The following is a 19,121-nucleotide window of genomic DNA, read 5'->3' on the forward strand; positions in this document are numbered from 1 at the left end:
CTAAATGAGAAAACTAACCATCACTCACTGATTTCAGCCAAGTTCCAGAAGCACAAACTGTTGGGAGGACAAGTGTCCGAGGACGGCAATTCCCATCAGCCAATTAATTGACTTGCCGTGCTGCAAGAGGTTGTCTTGTCCCATTGCATTCCTAATCCTACGTGCCATGGTCCATCATCCATGGTTGCTTGTTTAGCCCAAAAGGAGAGAGAGATGTTCAGACAAGAGAGGAGAATTTCAGCTGGATAGCTCAATTACACCTACTGTTTAGTGACAATAATCCAGTGGTTTATCCGAAATGTGGTTTAGTCACTGTCGGATTACCTGCTGTTCTTGGCACTGTGCCACTGTGTTTTCTTTGACCAATATTGGAAAATAATCCGGGGTTTGGATGGCCGTCCGATCAGGAACGGCCGCGCTGATCGGACGGCGCGGATTCATCGCGGCTCGCGTTTTATCCGTCTCGTCCTCCCTCCACTGCTCTTTCGCCCACCTAACCGCCAAGAACTGCAGCGCGCGAGCGGGAAGCAGCGCGGACCGAGCGAGGCGAGCGAGTCGTCGCTTGTTGTGGATGGCGCGCGACGACGGCGACGGTGGTGGGGCGGCTGAGCAGCGGCGTAGGAGGGTGGCGCTGCGCGTGCTCCTTGCCGGTGGAGAGGCTGCCTCGCCGGAGGCGGTGGAGGCGAGGGGGAGGAGCGGCGGTGGGGGGAACAAGGGGCTCGCGTCGGCGGCGCTGCGCGGGCTCGGGTGCACGTCGACGGCCGCGCTGCGTGCCCACGCGCCGGGCTCCGCGGCGGAGGCTGCTCGGGGTTCGTCGGAGCGCTGGCAAGGGAGGCGGCCGCGGAGGAAGGGGCAGGAGAGGCGGGGCGGCGGAGGAGGCGTGGGGCCGGCGCCCGCCGCTGCTGCCGGGGACGTGTGGTGCACGTGCGCTCCGGGGATACCGTTCGCCGCCGAGGCGTCATCGGTGGACTGCGTGGTGGCGCGCCACCACCACGCGGCGGCGATGGGCTCCGGCCGCCGCGGGGAGGCGGAGCGGCGTCACAGAGAGGTAATCAATCTCCCCTCGTTTTCCGCGGATTTAAATTCTGACGCTGACAGCTTCCTCCCTTGCATCCGTCCATGCTACTACTAAAAAAAATCATCTTTTTTGTACGATCTCACTTCATCGTAGTCAAATTCAGTCGTAATCCATGAACAGTACGGTTGCTCTCTTCGAAATTCAAACCGAATTCGTGCGCTGTTCTGTCGAACTGACCAAAATTTCCTCGGGTACAGAGGCCGGCCGCTCCTCGGCCTCGCAGGGTGACCATGCGGGAGCACATATCGTCGTCGCTGATGGACTCGCCGCCGCTCCCCGACATGCCGCTCCTCAACGCCGACCTGCTACCACCGCCTCCCGGCCGCCACCGCCACCGCCACACCCATGTCGGCGCCGAGGAAGAGGTACATGCAATGCATGCATTGCAGCCATCACAATATGTCAACATCTGCATTTCTTTTCATTTTTTTCAATGCAATTATCCTTCTTGTTGGTAGATAGATGTTTGTTTAGATGTCAGTGTGTCACATGGTTCCATCCACTTTAGTCTTTAGATGTTGTTAGCTAAAAAGGAATCCTTAATCACAAGTTCAGTGATAAAGAAGAGGCTGCAGCTCTGGAAATGGCACGACATGCTGATCACTTACTCCGGTTTGGTAGTCATGGATATGTAGGACAGGCAGCAGATTGGAAGGAAGCTGCACATGAGAGCAGGAGATGGGTGGAACATTGGGTCATGAATGAATACATACTGGATACGTTAGGTGAGGGAAGAGAGGCCTCCTTTGAGTGTAGGTGCAGGGTCCTCTTTTTTCCTCGATTGCTTGCTGCGTACACGCATAAGTGCTGAATCATTTTGCTGAAACTCGCTGAACAACCACGCTGCTGCACTGCTGCTTGTTCTTTTGGTCAGCTGACTGGCTGCCATGTTGCTGGAATGAGTAGTGGTTGCTTGTTGTTTACTTTGCTAATCTTGAATTAGAGCATGAGCAGTGAGGACTTTGAATGCCCAATGGGTGATTAGGAAATTGTGTCACTTTCTTCAAGTGGTAGTCTGAACTGTTTAAGCTGACCTGCTAGTGAGGGAAAGAGGGTTGTAGAGTTTCAGTTAAGACATATTGAAATGCCTCAGTTCTGATAATTGAGCTGTCATGCCACTTTTCTGCCTACAAGAAGCAGTTTTGAACATAGTACTCGTGTCACTTCAGAAATGATGGCTAAGTTCACAATTCTCAGTTACCCTTTCAGTATATTTTCGCGTAATACATTTATCTCCAAATATAAATATAATGACACCTATTTTCATCTTCTGTTTTACTACTATTAAATCATCTTTGCAATTGCAGATTATGATGTTTAGAACACGACTGCTTTGGGGAAGAATGGGTATGCATGATCAGCACCAGGATTGGCGCCTTGATGTTGATAACATGACATATGAGGTACACTCCCTTGCCCAACATGAGCAACAACAACAACAAAAAAAATCCATTTAGTACATTACCATCACCATCATCCACCATTGTGCAATTTGGCAGGAGCTGCTGGATCTTGAAGACAGAATTGGATATGTAAGCACAGGGTTGCATGATGATGAAATCACACGCAGTCTTAGGATGGTAAAATATTCAGCATTCAACCCCAAGAATTTTGTAGAAAGGAATTGTAGCATTTGTCAGGTAAATCCCCCTTCTCCTTTGCTGTTAATCACACATCAGCATTAGTTGCTTAGGCTAAGTCCATGTCAACATTTCATATCTCAGGAAGAGTTTGAAGCAAATGAGGAAGCAGGGAGGCTGATCTGTGGGCACAGCTATCATGTGCAATGCATAAAGCAGTGGCTTTCTAGGAAGAACACCTGCCCTGTCTGCAAGACTGCTGTCTCAAAGACATGAAAATCCAATCAGTTCCCTGAGCTAGAGTACATCTACCATTCACTCCATCATACTTGCATTAAGAATTTGTGGGAAGGATTTGCTCTTTCACACTGTTGTTTGTACTTGTACAGTACAGCTCTCCTTGCACATGATACTTTGTGTAAGCTCAAGTCTGAAGCAAGCATCTGCTGATCTGCATTTGCATATAGAAATCTACATGTTTCCAGATTTTCCCAGTGTCTACTGAATATTAATTCAGGTGAAAGATAAATAAGAAGAGAAAAAATCTTCTTTTTTTGTTTGATACTCCTAGTTACTATCTTTTTTTTCTGAAACTCAATTCTGTTTTTTTTTCCAATTCTGAAGCTCAATTCAGACCTCTGCATTTCCCACCGAAAAGCTTCAGACAGTTCGGTGTCAAGACTCTCTTCTTCCTCCTCTTGACACTGTACGGCGGCGACCTTGGCTTCCGCGCCGCCGGCGACGATGAAGACGGCATCCTCTGTGACTTTGTCCTTGCCGACGTCGTCGCCGCGCCGCGTCCTCTCGCCTCCGCCGGCCTCCTCGACGTGTGATCGCGCGGCTCCTGACGAGCTGCTGCATCCTGACCGTCTTCCGTCGCCTGTGCGTCGCCGGCTCTCGCTTCTCTGAGCTCCCTCTCGATCGCCTCGGCGCGCATTGTGATCTCCTTCTCGCTGGCTCGCCGCGCTTCCGCCCACGCCTCCGCCGCCGCCGCCTTCTTCTCGGCCACAGCGCGGAGCACCTCGGCGCGGCCCGTCAGGTACTCGTACTCGAACCTGGGGATCGTGACGTTCCCCGACGAGCTCTGCGGCATCGCGGCCACTGTGGCCAGCGTTGCGCTCGCGACGATGGCCTTCAGCTTCGCCGTCGCCGCGGCCTCCGATGCCCTCGCCACCTCGAGCTCCCTCACCGATTCCCTGATCCTCTGCTCGGCCGCGGCGATCTCGGCTTCGACGTTCTCCAAGTCAGCTCGCACGGCCCGGCTCTCCATCGCCGTCAGCGTCTTCTCCTTCTCCGCCGCCTCAGTGTCGTCGTCCAGCTGGCGAAGGATCGCCGTCAGCTTGGAGATGACCTCCTCCGCCCGCTCCTCGGCGGACGTGACGGACTCCAGGCGGGACCTGGCCTTGATCAGCTTGGCGTTCAGCTGCTGCACCTGCGCGCTCGCCTTCTTCTCCTGCTCCGTGAGCCGGCGGATCTCGTCGGTGACCCGCGCCGTCTCCTCGCGCGTGCGCTCGATGGACGTCCTGAACCGGCGGCCCTCTGCTTTGATGGATTCCAGCTCGATCCTCGCCGAGCTCAGCTCCGCCTCTGCCTCCGGCAGCGATATAATTTCGTGTTCCACCTGTCTCCTCGTCGTTATCGCAGTGACCTCCGACGAGCCGCCGACGTCGTTAGCGTGACACTTCCCCGTTGCTTCCACCAGCGCCAGCTCGGCGTGCCGGAGCCCCGCGTCGGAGCTCGCCGTAGCGCGCGTCGCGCCAAGGTCGCTCGCGCAGCTCGTGTCTCTCCGGAGTTCCTTGGTCGGTGTCGTCGTGGCCGCCAAGCCGACGGCGAGCTCCACTAGGACGCCGTGCTCGTCGCTTGCTCCGTCCGCTTCTATCCCCACGCCGTCGACGTCGCGCGGGCTGGAGCGAACCCTGGACGTCGTCGACGCCTCCGCGTCTCTCCCGGCCGCGCCCTTCTCCGCCGCGGCGGCCTTCACCTCGCGCTGCAGCCTCCGCAGCTCCGCCTTCACGCTGTCCAGCTCCTGCATCACCTCGCTGTACACCGTGCTGCTGCTCTCCTGACGAGCCGGAGCGCCAGCTGCCTCGGCGACGCGGCCTCTCGTCGTCGTCCTCCTCCTCCTGCTGCCGCTCGCGCGGGTTCCCTGCCTCTGGAGCTCTGACCTGTGAGGCCTCGCCTTGGCATTGTTCTGCTCGATCTGGCGCTCCAGTTCCATGGCCATGTTCATCGCCATTGATAGCTCGGATTCTGCTCGTGCTCGCTCCTGATGAGCAGCAATGGCCTGACGTCGATGCGATCTATGCGAGCTTGATCCACCCGAATCTTCGATTTCAGGGGACAAATTCTGCGTTTGGAACAGATGAATTTAAAATACACCAACAACAGGTTTCACAACTTTGGAACGGGGCAGAAATTCCAAAGTTTGGGGAATTCCAAACGAGTAATTTTGAAATTTGAACATGTATCCGCTGAATTTGAATATTTTAACTAAATTAAAACAAGTTTGGATTTTTAAGCTAGAAGCACATCCTACCGCAATCAATCGGTAAACCCATAATTTTGGAAATTTTGTTCCGAAATTGTGAACCCTGTTGAGCAAACTAATCATCACCAAGGTTTGCAATATCGTTTTTGGGGCCGAAATTACGAGGCAACGATACAGTGATAATCACGATTAACCGAAAATCCACATAAATTTGAATGAAATCGCTCCGAGTTTGGAAGGAAAATCGCGTGATATAATGATTATTGCGATATAATCATGGCAGTTTTCGCAATATTGAGAGTCGCGACATATATGTCGATAATCGCGGTAGCACGATCACTATCGACAATTGTGGTTTAGGTGCGAAAACTGCATGCTATGTTGCGATGATCGCGATATATCACCACAATTTGTTTCTAGATTTTTTTTCCATTTTTTTCAAAAATTTTAAAATCTCATGAAATTTTCCAAACCATATCACAACTTATCAAAGCTACATCCCGGAGGCTATCGTGATTATCATGATGAAATCGCGATAACGCGAACCCGGATTGTTACACAACAGATATTTCTATCTAGCACTACATGATTTATCATTTTCTGTTTGAGAAAGCAAAGCAAAATTTCTTCAGACAACACATTCTGTTTGAGAAAGTAAGCAAAACTTCTTGGAGTGTACCTTGTGTGTAACTCGTCTCCTGCTCTTGCTTGGTCTTCTCACATCGATGCTCTGCCCAAAGATGTTCATGGCATCTCCACTCCCCAGTGAATGTTCCTCCATCGCACTGTCCTTCACCATGTAAAAATCTCTTGTAACCTGGAAGGTTAAACTGATCTGCTGGAGTTGGAAAGAAGCTGTAACTTGGGGCTAGTCTGTATGTAGCAGTGACAAGTTTTGCATGGCAATTCCAAGCTTTCCTGCTTGGAAAAATTCAGAGAAGCTCACTACAATACAACCATGCTGATCTCACCATATATTCCTGGGCATTTCTCCTTCCTTCTTGTCACAGACTCCTTCCATAAATCAGTGCACTTGAGCCGGCGTCTGTGATTGTCTCTAGCTCACACTTTCTTGTTAAGTCAGATGGCAGGTTATGGTTTCATGAATGGTCTGTGTCTTTCTGGCAGTTTAATCATGTTATTTACATTGTCACACCTTGAACAATCAAGCTGACCTAAGCCCATATCCAATAATGATAGGTTGCAGTTTCGTGTTGCTTTTTGGACATTATATATATTTTTTGAATTCCTGTCAGACTTGAAATGAATTATTTTACATGAGAAGCCCTGAAAGGTACTTGGAAGAGTAAATTTATTGTCCTCGAAGAGGTAATAAGGAGGTACAACTACTCCCTCCGTTCCATATTATAATATTTTTGAGTTCATCTAGTTTCATCCATGTATCAATGTATATGTTTTATATATATGTCTAGATTAATTATCACACAAATAAATTTAGATAATACCAGAAAGTCTTATAATATGGAATATATAGAATACTTCTTTTGTAAAATTTGACACTTCTTAGTACCTCAATTACCTCTTAAAAAATGTAAACAATTCTCTATTATGATATTTTTTATGTGGACGTTCTAATATTTTTGTGACTTTTAAAATATGTCCCGTTCTTCAAAGGTTGATGCCCTTCGAAGGTTATCGCATTAACCAAGAGATTCAGCCTTCGCTTTGTCAATTGTCAGGCAGAGAGAATGCGGGTCAACCCTCGGAACACACATGAAATATACAGTCTAACATGTAAGTTGATTTCATAAGTCACAATAAGTCTAACATGTAAGTTGATTTCATAAGTCACAATAAAAATATATAGAGTATATATTTTTCCCATAAGAAGTAATAGATGTCGAGCTCTAAGCTCATTTTCAATCAAACCAATTTCAAACCAGCAGTTCTTTTATTCACGAAACGGTCTATGCATTGACATCTCTTGTAGTACATTTTAATGAACTTTTGTCTTGACAGGACCCCTTGGTATCTTATTCAGCACATTGGAATCGACCTTCTTGTAGAATTTCTTGAGGTCTTGACCACCTCTGGCGACCAAATGGTCTACTTCAGTTTCGTATCTTTCATACAACGCAGGCAATGTGAGAGCGCATAAAAATCCTGGTCAAGAAGACATGGTAATTGTCAGTAGATATGAAGGTACTGTTCTTTTACAAGCATTCTTGTTTTTATGATGATATGTCATGTTTTGTCCTAATTTTGTTTCACTTTTAACAATTTTGTTGAAGTTGTGTGTCCCAGAGATACTTACCAACATATAAAAGAGTTGTGAAACTGCATGTCTCTCCAATAACTGCCAATATCCACAGAGATCCTATCACCTTTTTATGTTCAAAAGAACAAAACAAGATAAGTTAGTTGATCATTATGTTAATTGCAACTGCAAAATAACTCCTTTCTTAAAGGAACCCGAATTAAAAGGCGTTGTTATATTGTTAAACTAAGTAACACCATGCATGCTCCAAATATGATTAAACTTTCGGTATCTCATGACATGTTTCATTTCTGTGCCTTTATCTAAAAAATATAAGTTTTTTATCAACATTGAAAAAATATCTCAATGTAGCATATTTTTCATTGCAAAAGTTTAAAATGTAGCTTAAGGTACCAGAATTTTGAACTAATATTTTTTATACCTTAAGATACTTCATGTGTGCGTGTGTGTTTTTGTAGGTTTTCTTTTTGTATCAGGGATTCAGAACTAATGCCAATACATCGGCATGTTTTTGTTATGTAGCAGTTATGCAACTGTCATAGGTATTGGTGTCACTGATTAAGCACTGAAATCACCCAAAAAAAAGAAGCAGCAAAAGTTGATGTACCGCAAGGAACTTCCTGAGTTCCTTCCCGCATGCAATATCATACAGGACTGTTGAAAAGTGCGCCACTTTGGAATGGATGGTCAGTGCAAGTTCTCTGAACGCATGTTCAGAAACAATCACTTCTGGGATTTGTGGAGGGGCCCTGTAAATCACGAGTGGCTAACTGAGATATTACTCAGATACCAACTAGCCAAATAAAATACTTGACAAAAAATATTTGAATTCGACACCACTACTTCATCTTCTTGCATGATTTATGGATTAATTGTGAAGTTTGTTTTATTCAGGATGGTAATGCAAACCTGTCAAAGAGAGGCGCAGCATTGGACCAAATGAAGAGCAGAAGCATCCCAAGGAGAGCAATGTGGCAAAGGAGTGTTACTAAGTTGTATTCAGCCACATCGAATAGGAACCATATCAATGTGGCTCCTGCAAGTATCCCGGCCGATAAGTTCCTGTCCCTCCATAGCATGATATCCGCTACTGCAAGAACAAAGAAAAAATGCAGTGATCATGGCCAAGTTAATTCTGAAAATGGGTGAAAATTTTTGCTGAAATAGAATGTTTTACATAGAGAAACATGTCACCTTTCCGACCACCGAGGATCTTATGAACTGGTTTCTGCCTCTGAAACAGCCTCACCACTGGCCGATCATCGTCAGAATCACTCGAAGCATGAGGAACACTCATGGTGCCTGAGTTATTATTGTGGCAGATTTGTGTTTGGCTACTACGGTTAATTGGCCAGGTTTACATGACTCTTGGCCTTATAAGCAGCACTAGGATACTAGCACAGAGCTGCCTAGCTTCTGAAGGAAAGGATAGCTTTGTGCTGAGGTACAGACTACAGAGGAACGAACAGATACTTGGGCAAGATTTGCTTCAACCAGAGGTTTACCAGCAACAAAGGAGATTCTTTGCTAGACCCTTGAAGCCAAGTTCTTGCAGCAGTAAAAAAATTATTACAAGTATTACATTTGTATCTTGCTGATTGCTGCACTAGAGCATATTTATCAAGACAGTTATACTTTACCAAGAGAAGAGGTTCATGTGCATTTTATAGTGCTGGTGAAAAGACGCAGTAAGTGATCAGTCTTCGACTGAACGAATGAAGTTTATTGGTTTCAGGTTTCAGACTGAACTTTGCTTTTTTCATTCTCAAGTTCTGAGCATTTCAGCACTAGAACACCAGATGGTTCGGGAACAGGAGGATCTGTCACCACAGCATTGCTTGACTTGGTTGCACTGAATGTGATTCCTGGGTTGGCCAGGAGGAAGTGCCGTCGCCACTACTGAAAGGCTTCTCGCTTAATGGAATTCTGCATTTTGATATGTTACCCTTTTGAACTTTGTGTGCGTGTTGGCTTTACATAATACATGGGCATTAGCATATGGAAGTGTTGTCATGGTGACGCTTTTCATGAGGCCTATAAGCTCGATCTCTGTATAGTTATGCAGCACGGCGTAACTAGCGTAATATTGTGAATAGTGTATACTTTACGAGAAATATGCCATTAATTTTTTTTCTATATTTAACCATTTATCATATTCAAAAATTTAGATATTTATTTTTTTTATGATTTGACTTATTACTCAAGAAACTTTAAGAATAACCGTATGTTTGTAAAAAACTTAAAATCAAACGAATAATCAAATATAGATCTAAAAGTTAATTACAACAAATAAAAAAACCGGAGAGAGTGCCTCGTGGTACGTTCCCATAAACGGTGAAATTGTCCATGCTCTATATCGTAAAATGGTACTAGATTTACAGGTGAAGTAAAAACAGAGGAAACTGTGTTTCTGTATCTGACCAAATCCAAATGTACTGAAGGTTTTCAGCTAGACATGCAGAACTAGCTTTCACAAGCCCAATTACCCATGACTAATCAAATCACTTCATCTTTTTCACTTTTTTTTCACCAGATGTTTTATGTCCCCTTTGCGTTGCAAAGTAACCAAAGTTATCATACTTTTTACCCTTCTACCCACTCTTTAACCAGCTTAACTAATCTGGACTGATCGTACAAAAAATGACCAGACCAGCTTAATACTAAACCTTATCACAGGCAATCCACCAAACCTGCTTCCATCAATGTCGTGGCACTTGCTTAGTGCGTGCGGTTATGTTAATACCTTATACGAGTTGAGTTGCTCTCACTTTCAGGGCAACCACTGCATCCTGCACCAAAACTGTCTCAGCTCTTTCTCTCTCTCTCCTTTTTCCTATTTCGCCATTAGTGGTGCTCACACCATTTTTGCCCCGTCACAAACTCGCTCACACTCACACTCTTCTCCATTATAGTTCTCCCGACAAGTCAGCGTGTGGAGAGAAAGAACAACCTGTGCAAATCTGCACATCACACCTGTACTGCACTAGTGCTTGCATGAACCCATTAAGCACTAGGTGATGATCATGTAGCCATACAAACTCATCGTCTATAATCCAAAATTTAAACTTTCAATTTTAAATTTAGAATTAATTTTAAGGTGTTTTTACTTAAATTTATCTTTTAGTCTTATCTATTAAATAATCAAGAATATATATATTTTATTTATAAATTATTTTTCGTTTATAAATATGTTGTTTAGTTTTTTCTGCGATAGTCATCATCGGTGTCTCTGCACTGCGCTAAAGCTTACTTAGCCTATAAATACCGGCAGCCTCAGGCCATCCGGCATCCAGGTGGTTGGTAAGCAAGCTCCTATACTGATCTGAATTACTGAGAGTCTGAGTCTTGGCATGGCGGCGAAGCGTGGACGGGCGGCGGTGGTGGTGTTGGCGGCGGCGGTGATGGTGGCGGCGGCGGTGCTGTGCGGGGCGGGGGCGGAGGCGGCGTGCGACGCGATGCAGCTGACGCCGTGCGCGGGGGCGATCATCGGGAACGCGGCGCCGACGGCGGCGTGCTGCAGCAGGATGAAGGAGCAGCAGCCGTGCCTGTGCCAGTACGCGCGCGACCCCAACCTGCAGCGCTACGTCAACTCCCCCAACGGCAAGAAGGTCATGGCCGCCTGCCGCGTCCCCGTCCCCACCTGCTGAGGCGAGGCGTCGGGGCCCCACCTGTCATCGACCGCCGCGCCGCGCGCCTGGCTGCACTTCGTGTCTTGCTGCTATACTATTCGTCTTGTGGTTTTTATTACTGCCATGCCTGCTCTCTGTATTGTATTCCACTGCGCGTCTACCATGAATAAAGGCAGAAATGTAATGGTGCGATGTTACATTTGTCCATGTGAGCAAAGGTTTTTCTTTTCTACGTGTAAATTTCATAAAACATATGGTTTTATGAAATAAGTTTCAGAAAACTAAATATGAGTAATAAAATTGCAGGTAAAATTATTTGACACATTATATATATAAGTAATAGTCATCTAATGTTAATTATTTTATTTTTCTATAATACTAAGTTAAATTGGTTGGTAGTGTAGTTTTGAGAAACTCTTGTACCATAATATCCAAAGTTGCCTGCCATGCATCAAAACATGTGTGGTTTTTTACAACTTAGACCATGATATATGGTCTTGTAAAATGTACTCCTTTTATTTTGTAATTTTTTATTTTAAAATTGAACGAAAAAAGAATGTATTTTCATATCGATACTTTTAGCTACATCCCCTGTCTAGCATGGCCAACAGCGCCACGCCGGCTATACCATTTCAACTGGCATAGTAAGGATTCCGTGACGTCAATCTAACTTCAGGTGGGATGGCTACGTAAGATTTAGAGGGTGACTGTTTGGTTTACTCATAAAAAAACCAAACAACATATTTATAAATAAAAATATTATATATATGTGTTCTTAACAAAGACCAAAAATAAGCAGCAATAAAAATCTCAAAATCTACAACAAACTTAGGTTGAAAATTCAAATTTTGGTTTATAAACATAAGCAGGAGTGAAAGGATGGAGCTTTCAGATTTGGCAGCGGAGTTAGGTGAAGTTTATTTTTAAAATTAAAAAAATGTAAAGGTTTGCGAAATAAAAAAGTTCATGGGCTCATGACTATGTGATGATGGAAAAGAGATGGGCCGGGGATGCGTAAAGCTCACGTAGGCCCGACAACTCCTTACGATCCTTTCAGGGCCCAACCTGCATAGGAAATCACTTCAGTGGAAACACCGTGCTTGGGCCTAATTTACATGGGCCGCACGTCAGGGCAGCGATGGCGTCATCTAGGCCCAGTTAGGCGCGTCAGTGGGCCGTCGTTGCTCTGTGAGGCTGTGTGTGTGAGCGCTGCTCCTCTTTTTTATTTTTTTGCATCACCTGTCCTGCTGTCACCCGTCCATAATCGATCCAACGGCTGAGCGAGAAACTAGAAGCGCTGTTTACAGTAACCACTTCAACTTTGTGCGGATGAATGAGAAATTATAATATGCAGGTTATTGACAGAGACAGAAAAAATACTCTGTTTTTTATACGATGTTGTTGACTTTTAAATTTTAAATTTATGTTTGACCGTTTGTTTTATTCAAATATTAATTTTATAAAAATATGTAAAACTATAAGTCATTTTTAAAGTTCCTTAGTAATAAATTAAACCATACCAAAATAATTAATAATTATATATTTTCTAATAAGATATATGGTTAGACATCGAAGAAAATAACAACATCGGATAAAGAAATAGAGGGAGTACATGAACATGCTCCGGATGTCGGGGAAGAGCCTCGAATATCACATTAAGAAGAATTATGAGGCTGTATCTTTTATATAACCCTGTAGATAAGTATTTAAAAAGGTGCATCGTGTGATGTGTTTTATTATTAGAAATTTACAACCGTGCTATTATAATTATGTAAAGTTGAACATATGTCATTCGTATCTCACTGGTACGTGGAACACACACCTTGTAAAATGAGTCAATGACATATCTCCAATTTAACAAAATTATAATGGTAACCTTGTAATTTTTCCTTTATTATTTCTGCACAAAATCTCGATGCAATCTGGTGGTCCAAAGATCAAATGTTACTGTTCAGTTATAATATAGCTACACTTGAAAGCTTTCCATAAAAAAAAACTTGTGACAAGTTTTTTAGCTTTCCATTAGAGAAATTACAATATGGTGTTTTTGCCTTGTCACTTTAGTGTTCGACAAAATTGTATAGAGAAATTACAATATATTGTTTTAGCCTTCCATGAAAATTACAACCGAAGCTCTGTCACTGTTCATACTTGTTTTGGTCCTCTTTTTTTCGAAACATTTTTGTCTGTTTAACGACCTAATGTAAATCGACAAAAATGTAAACACATAACTCAGCACGTAATTGTAAGTGCAACACTACCTGAAAGCTAGTGACATGACCTTAATTTTCAACCAAAGTTCTGGACCACAATGGCAATAAAACGTAGTACGCTGTCATAGTGTCATCTTACTCTTCTACTTCCATTTTTCACGTCAAACTAGCGCCTCGGTCTTTTCGTTTTTGCCATATAAGCTATAATTTAATTTTAAAATTAATTTTAAGGTTTTTTATTTATTTTTAGATTACTAAAAACATGTATATAAAAGTTTTATTAACGAATTATTTTTTGTTACAAATATACCATTTGAAACTTTTCTTTGAAAAGGCGCAAAGATGACCCACAGACCTGCCAAATCAACTGGTAATTAACTTAGGTCGAAACGATGATACATGCTCTCGTCAGCCATGCTAATACTACAAGCTTCAGTGAATCAGCGATCATTCTTGCTGTTGCTTGCCGTCAAAAAGAAAAGGTGTCCCCTAGCTTTGAGCCTCTGATCAGTTCGCATGCATCGGCTCTAGCTACGTGTAAACTCCACAGCGTCATGCCGCTCGAGACTTTCCTTGAGCACCCAGCTTTTGCCTGCCATCATCTAGCTTAGCTTCGTCGGGTCTGAATCCACTCATGATGAACTCTGAATCTCTCCCCGTTCCACTAACACCGCCCACTAATTAACAATCGCCAGAAAAATGTTTGATCCGCTCGTACACGCAAAGGGACGAACACGTCGCCGCTGTCCGCGAGATCGATCGATCGATCTCCTCACCTACTGCAACCCTCTGCGCGATGCCTATAAATTCGCCGGCGATCGCTCGCCGTCCATTCAGCCACCAGCAGCTTGCTCTTGCTGTACTGATCGATCAGTGACAGTGATCACTGACGACGAGCTAAGCTAAGCTAGAGCTGAGCTGAGATAAGGTTTTTGCAGTATGGCGGCGAAGGCGTCTGCGGTGCTGGTCCTGGTGGTGGTGGTGGTGGTGGTGATGGTGGCGGTGGCGAGCGGCGGCGCGGAGGCGGCGACGTGCACGCCGACGCAGCTGACGCCGTGCGCGCCGGCGATCGTGGGGAACGCGCCACCGACGGCGGCATGCTGCGGGAAGCTGAGGGCGCACCCGGCGAGCTGCTTCTGCCAGTACAAGAAGGACCCCAACATGAAGAAGTACGTCAACTCGCCCAACGGCAAGAAGGTCTTCGCCGCATGCAAGGTGCCACTGCCCAAGTGCTGAGCTGCTCGATCGGCCATGGATCATCTTCTCACACGCACAGGTCGATCGTCACACGTGCCAAGTACAGCAGTAGAACGTACACCAAATGGCATGCATGGTTTCTTTCCTGGCTGCCATATGGGTGTCAGTTTAAGTACGAATAAAACAAGGTCGAGTAACTTGGACAGTGTCTCTGTGTTTAAAGTTTCAGAATAAATCCAGGCTCTGTAGGTGCTTGGTGTGTTATGAGCTTTGCTCTGCAAACTTGATGTGCCAACATCTCTACAGCAGAAAAATGCTACAGAAATAAATGTGAGACCGTTTTCTGTTCAAGTCCCCATTGCACTTTTGTGCTTTTGAATTTCAGTCATACAAGATCATGGAGCCACACAGTTAGTTACACAGTACAGGTTAATCTTGTTCTTCTGTTAAATGATGTTAGCTCAAGAAACTTTGTGGTGGAATCTGCAGATCATCTGCAGAGCTCTGTAACATTTCAACCACTCTAGTCATCGACGGCCGATTGGTAGGCAGTAGTTGTATGCACCACAGACCGACAATTATCATCTTTCTTACGAGAACAGAGTTGTCAGGTCTGATTTCACTAGAACTGGCACAGTACTCCTCCATATGTTCATAAATCCACTGAGGGAAATACTTGCTGCTGACATCTGCACTGGTGGCATTTATGTTCTCTCTTGCTCCAACCATCTCAAGGATCACCATCCCATAACTGTAGACGTCAGACTTGCTGCTTGCCTCTCCAAATTGCTTTGAGAATACCTCAGGAGCAATGTAACCTATTGTTCCTCTTGCACCATCAATAGAGATGATACTCTCTTTCTGCATGCACAACTTTGCCAATCCAAAGTCTGATATCTTGGGACAAAATTCTTGGTCTAGTAGGATGTTGTGAGGTTTAATGTCAAAATGCACAATACGAGTATTGCACCCTCGATGGAGATATTCGAGTCCCCGAGCAATGCCAACTGCAATATCAAACAGTTTGTCCCAACCAAGTGAATCTTTTGCTGCAGAGTTTGGTCTGAAAGCAAATCTTTCTAGTGATCCATTAGGCATGTACTCATAAACTAAAGCCCTCTTTGATCCCTGAATACAGTATCCCAACAAGGTGACGACATTAACATGAGAGGTTCTGCTGATGCTTGCTACCTCATTCATGAATTCTTGCCCATTATCCTTGCAAGACTTGAGTAGCTTCACTGCAATTGCTTTGCCATCTTGCATCTTGCCCATGTAAACAGTACCAAAGCCACCTTGGCCTAGCTTGTGGCTGAAAGATTTGGTCATTGTCTTCACTTCTGAATAAGAATATCTCTTCGGATGTTGAGCTTCATGCTTTTGCAAGAAAGACTCGATGTTTGGTGTTTCTTTAGATCCTCTTCTCCTTGACATGATTCCATGAAACTTCTTGCCACACAATGCGGCCATCAGAAGCAGAGACACAAAAATTGCACCTGAAACTACAACTGCAGTAGTATTTTAGGAGTACATGTCTGGTACTTGGGATAATGGAATTACTCGCCTCTTTTCTCAATTGAAAGATGAGTAATTTTATATTCCTTGAGTAGGTACTGAGAGGTGTCAAAGTTTTACACTGAAATTTTGGTACCCTTTGGTATCTTATCAAGAACGGTAAAACTACTATTGAAATATGCATGGTCCTGTGATGGTATCAAGCAAAAGTGGTGCCCCCCCCCCTTTTTTTTTTGGCCAAAGACATATTGTGAACACAACTTCTCCGTATTAATATGAAGCTTTAAGAAGGTAGAACCAGGATACTAATCACTGGTTCTGCATCAAGTATTGTGCAAAAGAGGATGAGGGGTTTTTTTTGCATTGATATATTTTTGTAATTTTACTACATTGAAGAAGGTTTGTTTTTACCGCATTCATATATGTAAGATTTTTTAGTTCATATCCATTTCATTGCAGCAAAGACTAGAAAAAGGAGGGCAGCGTTTCATATATTCTTTTTTAGGTCTTATAAAAAATTCAGGAAAAAGACTATATATATATATACCTGTTACAATTGTGATTGCCCTTTTTCTCGAGGCCTTCATTCCTGCAAAATCAAGAAACAATTGTAATGTTCGTCGGTCTTGGAAAGGAAAGAAAAGAAAAGAAACAAGGGGCATTTATAAATTTACCACTATTTCTTTTCTATTTTGTAAGGATGCTAGTACCAAATAACAATTCTAGTGATATTTTTGCAATAACAATTCAAAACCGTGGTAAATGTGTAATTGCTCCAAGAAAATAATTATAAGTACGCACAAATCAAGTCCAGCCTCAGCAATTAACAATGTCAGTTATTTTTTTTACTACAATATTTCCATTAAGAATTCATAAGAAATGAATACCAATGGACTCTTCCGAAACAGAAAAACAAACATCACAATAGAAGTGTATCGGTACGGATCTTCTGTTCAATCTTAATTAATTGAATAACGTACGGTAGCCTTAATGCATAGGGTACCTGATGAAGAAGAGGAGGAGCATGATCCAATGGCCTGACCATATGAGCAGTAACATGTTTGGTCGCTAGGAAAGCTGCTGTTAAACCCACACTGCCCTCCAGAAGCCTTACAGTCACTACACCACCCCAGTCCAGCCTTCCACCTCACCGTGAAACCGCCTCTTATCACATCCCCAAGTCTAGAATTTCCAGCAGCTAAGGAGGCTGCCATGGTCAAGTTGTATGGAACAGCAATCGTTGAGCTGCATGATCCCAGAAGATCCGATTCCAGCGAGTCGTCCTTGTTCTTGTGCAGCCTGTAGTAGGAGCTTCCCCCGGAAATGCACGACACAAGATCATAGATAGAAGGCAGAGAGGATAGATTGGCGGTGCAGTTGACGTACGCCGTCAAGAACTGGTCGCGATCTGTGTACATGAACTTGGCCTCGTCGATGGTGGTGTTGTGGTAGAGATACGGACATGTCTCCTGGGGCTGAGGCTGATTTTGGTCGATGACCACGAGAATCTTGTTGCCATAGTCGATAGCCGTAACCTGGAACGCGGTGGAATTCATGTAGATCATCAGCTTGCCGTCCGTGTTGCAGACGAGACGGTACCCCGGGTAAGAGCAGTAGTCCGGACGACGGCCGACTCCGCTCGCCGAGAAGGGGTAATCGACGTCGAACTGGAGTGATCCGCAGCTGTAAGGAGCTGGGGCGCAGCTCGTGTACCTGAAGTAATCATCGGATTCTTGCACAGAAAGTGGCACTGGCGACAGTAGCAGGATGATGAGGAATGGTAGGAAAAGCAGACGATGCATTGGTTTGCTCTCAAGGCTAATTTCGTTGCTTGATGAACTGAGATCGAAGGGGAGAAAGAGCAGGAGTAGCTATAGCAGAACCAAGATGCACTGACGATGGAAAATAGTTGTATAATACTTGTACTGTGCTAAGCGCGTGATGTAACTCCATACTACAGGTCAAGAGAGATTGACTGAGTCAACACGGCCAACAGAAAATCGCGACCGGAAATTGACCTGATGTGCTGAGTCGTGGTTAGCACTTAACATATTACCCTCGAAGTACTGCGTATAAAGCTGGAATATATAGTACTCCGACAATTTCATATTATAAGTATTTTAAGCTAGAATATATATAGTACTCCGACAATTTCATATTATAAGTATTTTTTAGGTTAATCTATCCTAAGTCAAATATTGTCTAGTTTAATCAATTTCATATAAAAACATATTAATACTTTAACATAAAATAAATATATTCTTTACTCCTATAAATATTCTCAATTCTCAATAATGGTGCCTGGTGTCGTGCATGTTATGATCCAAACCCCTAGCATAAAAGGATAGACTTCGACGGAGCGAAGCGAAGGCCCGTCGCCGGGAGGCTTAGGCCCGACGGACTCAATGGATTTTAAGGTTTCACCATATATATATATACCTCTGGTAAACGTCGTACATATATATACCTCTAGTAAACCGTCGTACGACGTTATAACCAGGGTTCGCAAAACCGCTGTTACCGCGGCGGTAACCGTGGTTTTCGCAGGGTCCGCGGGGAGACGGGATCGGTAAGCCACGGTAACCGAGTTTAAATTTGATGAGAATTTAAAAAATTTGAGAAAAATTAATAAAAAAATATATGTTGTATATGTTGATATATAATGTAGTTTTTTCAAAGAAATTCATGAAAAAAAATATTTCTGGCGTAATTAAAAATCATAAACAAGAATTTCGGGAAACAAAATTAAAAAATAGCATATTGCAAATAATATTTCATAGGAAGATGGTTAATAATATTTTGTTATTAAGTCATTATTAATTTACACTAGACACTAGGGTACATAATGTTAAAATACAAATATATAACGATAGATATATGGAAAATATGTATGGAGAAAAATTATACGTGCACTTTACTAACAATTGGTAGTAGGTATAGTTGTGATGTATCAATCAAAATGAAGTTGTTACTTGTTATTGGTGTGAGTTATTTGGTGAAGGATGATATGAGTCATACCACGGTGTATGTTTGTATGTTGCAATCAAGAATTTAGAAAATGTCATGAAAATTTTCTTGTTTTCCCTAAAACATGTTCTATTTTCCTATTTTTTCTATGTCACAACTCACAAATATAGTCACAAAATATTTTTCTATTTTTCATGTATTTTTTAAGATTTTTT

General features: G+C 43.7%; 7 protein-coding genes across 7 annotated transcripts; 4 read left to right on the forward strand and 3 right to left on the reverse strand.

The window, feature by feature from the left end:
• The first annotated feature begins 504 nt into the window (after positions 1-504).
• On the forward strand, positions 505-3,220 carry LOC102720053. Its single transcript, XM_006655493.3, has 5 exons — positions 505-1,048; positions 1,276-1,443; positions 2,386-2,481; positions 2,578-2,718; positions 2,803-3,220. The coding sequence occupies exons 1-5, from the start codon at positions 572-574 to the stop codon at positions 2,932-2,934; spliced, it is 1,014 nt and encodes a 337-aa protein (XP_006655556.2). The 5' UTR covers positions 505-571; the 3' UTR covers positions 2,935-3,220.
• Positions 3,221-3,785: 565 nt separating this feature from the next.
• LOC121054491 (pneumococcal serine-rich repeat protein-like) lies at positions 3,786-4,724 on the forward strand. Its single transcript, XM_040524393.1, is given in 2 exon segments — positions 3,786-4,412; positions 4,482-4,724. Coding segments are annotated over 2 exon segments (870 nt in total).
• Positions 4,725-6,904: 2,180 nt separating this feature from the next.
• On the reverse strand, positions 6,905-8,723 carry LOC102708801 (reticulon-like protein B9). Its single transcript, XM_006654680.3, has 5 exons — positions 8,580-8,723; positions 8,295-8,475; positions 7,993-8,134; positions 7,422-7,491; positions 6,905-7,270 (listed from the first exon to the last, which is right to left on the reverse strand). The coding sequence occupies exons 1-5, from the start codon at positions 8,680-8,682 to the stop codon at positions 7,104-7,106; spliced, it is 663 nt and encodes a 220-aa protein (XP_006654743.1). The 5' UTR covers positions 8,683-8,723; the 3' UTR covers positions 6,905-7,103.
• A 1,951-nt stretch (positions 8,724-10,674) lies between these two features.
• LOC102709367 (non-specific lipid-transfer protein 2-like) lies at positions 10,675-11,221 on the forward strand. The gene has a single exon (XM_006654682.3). It carries the CDS (start codon positions 10,736-10,738, stop codon positions 11,030-11,032), a length of 297 nt encoding a protein of 98 aa, XP_006654745.1. The 5' UTR covers positions 10,675-10,735; the 3' UTR covers positions 11,033-11,221.
• Positions 11,222-14,076: 2,855 nt separating this feature from the next.
• On the forward strand, positions 14,077-14,824 carry LOC107304236 (non-specific lipid-transfer protein 2-like). The gene has a single exon (XM_040524476.1). The coding sequence runs from the start codon at positions 14,167-14,169 to the stop codon at positions 14,461-14,463; it is 297 nt and encodes a 98-aa protein (XP_040380410.1). The 5' UTR covers positions 14,077-14,166; the 3' UTR covers positions 14,464-14,824.
• On the reverse strand, positions 14,765-15,924 carry LOC121054512 (LEAF RUST 10 DISEASE-RESISTANCE LOCUS RECEPTOR-LIKE PROTEIN KINASE-like 2.1). Its single transcript, XM_040524475.1, has one exon. It carries the CDS (start codon positions 15,892-15,894, stop codon positions 14,881-14,883), a length of 1,014 nt encoding a protein of 337 aa, XP_040380409.1. The 5' UTR covers positions 15,895-15,924; the 3' UTR covers positions 14,765-14,880.
• Positions 15,925-16,222: 298 nt separating this feature from the next.
• On the reverse strand, positions 16,223-17,741 carry LOC102720882 (LEAF RUST 10 DISEASE-RESISTANCE LOCUS RECEPTOR-LIKE PROTEIN KINASE-like 2.8). The gene is made up of 3 exons (XM_040524394.1): positions 16,943-17,741; positions 16,487-16,528; positions 16,223-16,257 (listed from the first exon to the last, which is right to left on the reverse strand). Exons 1-3 carry the CDS (start codon positions 17,739-17,741, stop codon positions 16,223-16,225), a joined length of 876 nt encoding a protein of 291 aa, XP_040380328.1.
• Between the last annotated feature and the right edge of the window lie 1,380 nt (positions 17,742-19,121).

This window comes from Oryza brachyantha, chromosome 5 (assembly GCF_000231095.2).
Source record: "Oryza brachyantha chromosome 5, ObraRS2, whole genome shotgun sequence".
Lineage (NCBI taxonomy): Eukaryota > Viridiplantae > Streptophyta > Magnoliopsida > Poales > Poaceae > Oryza > Oryza brachyantha.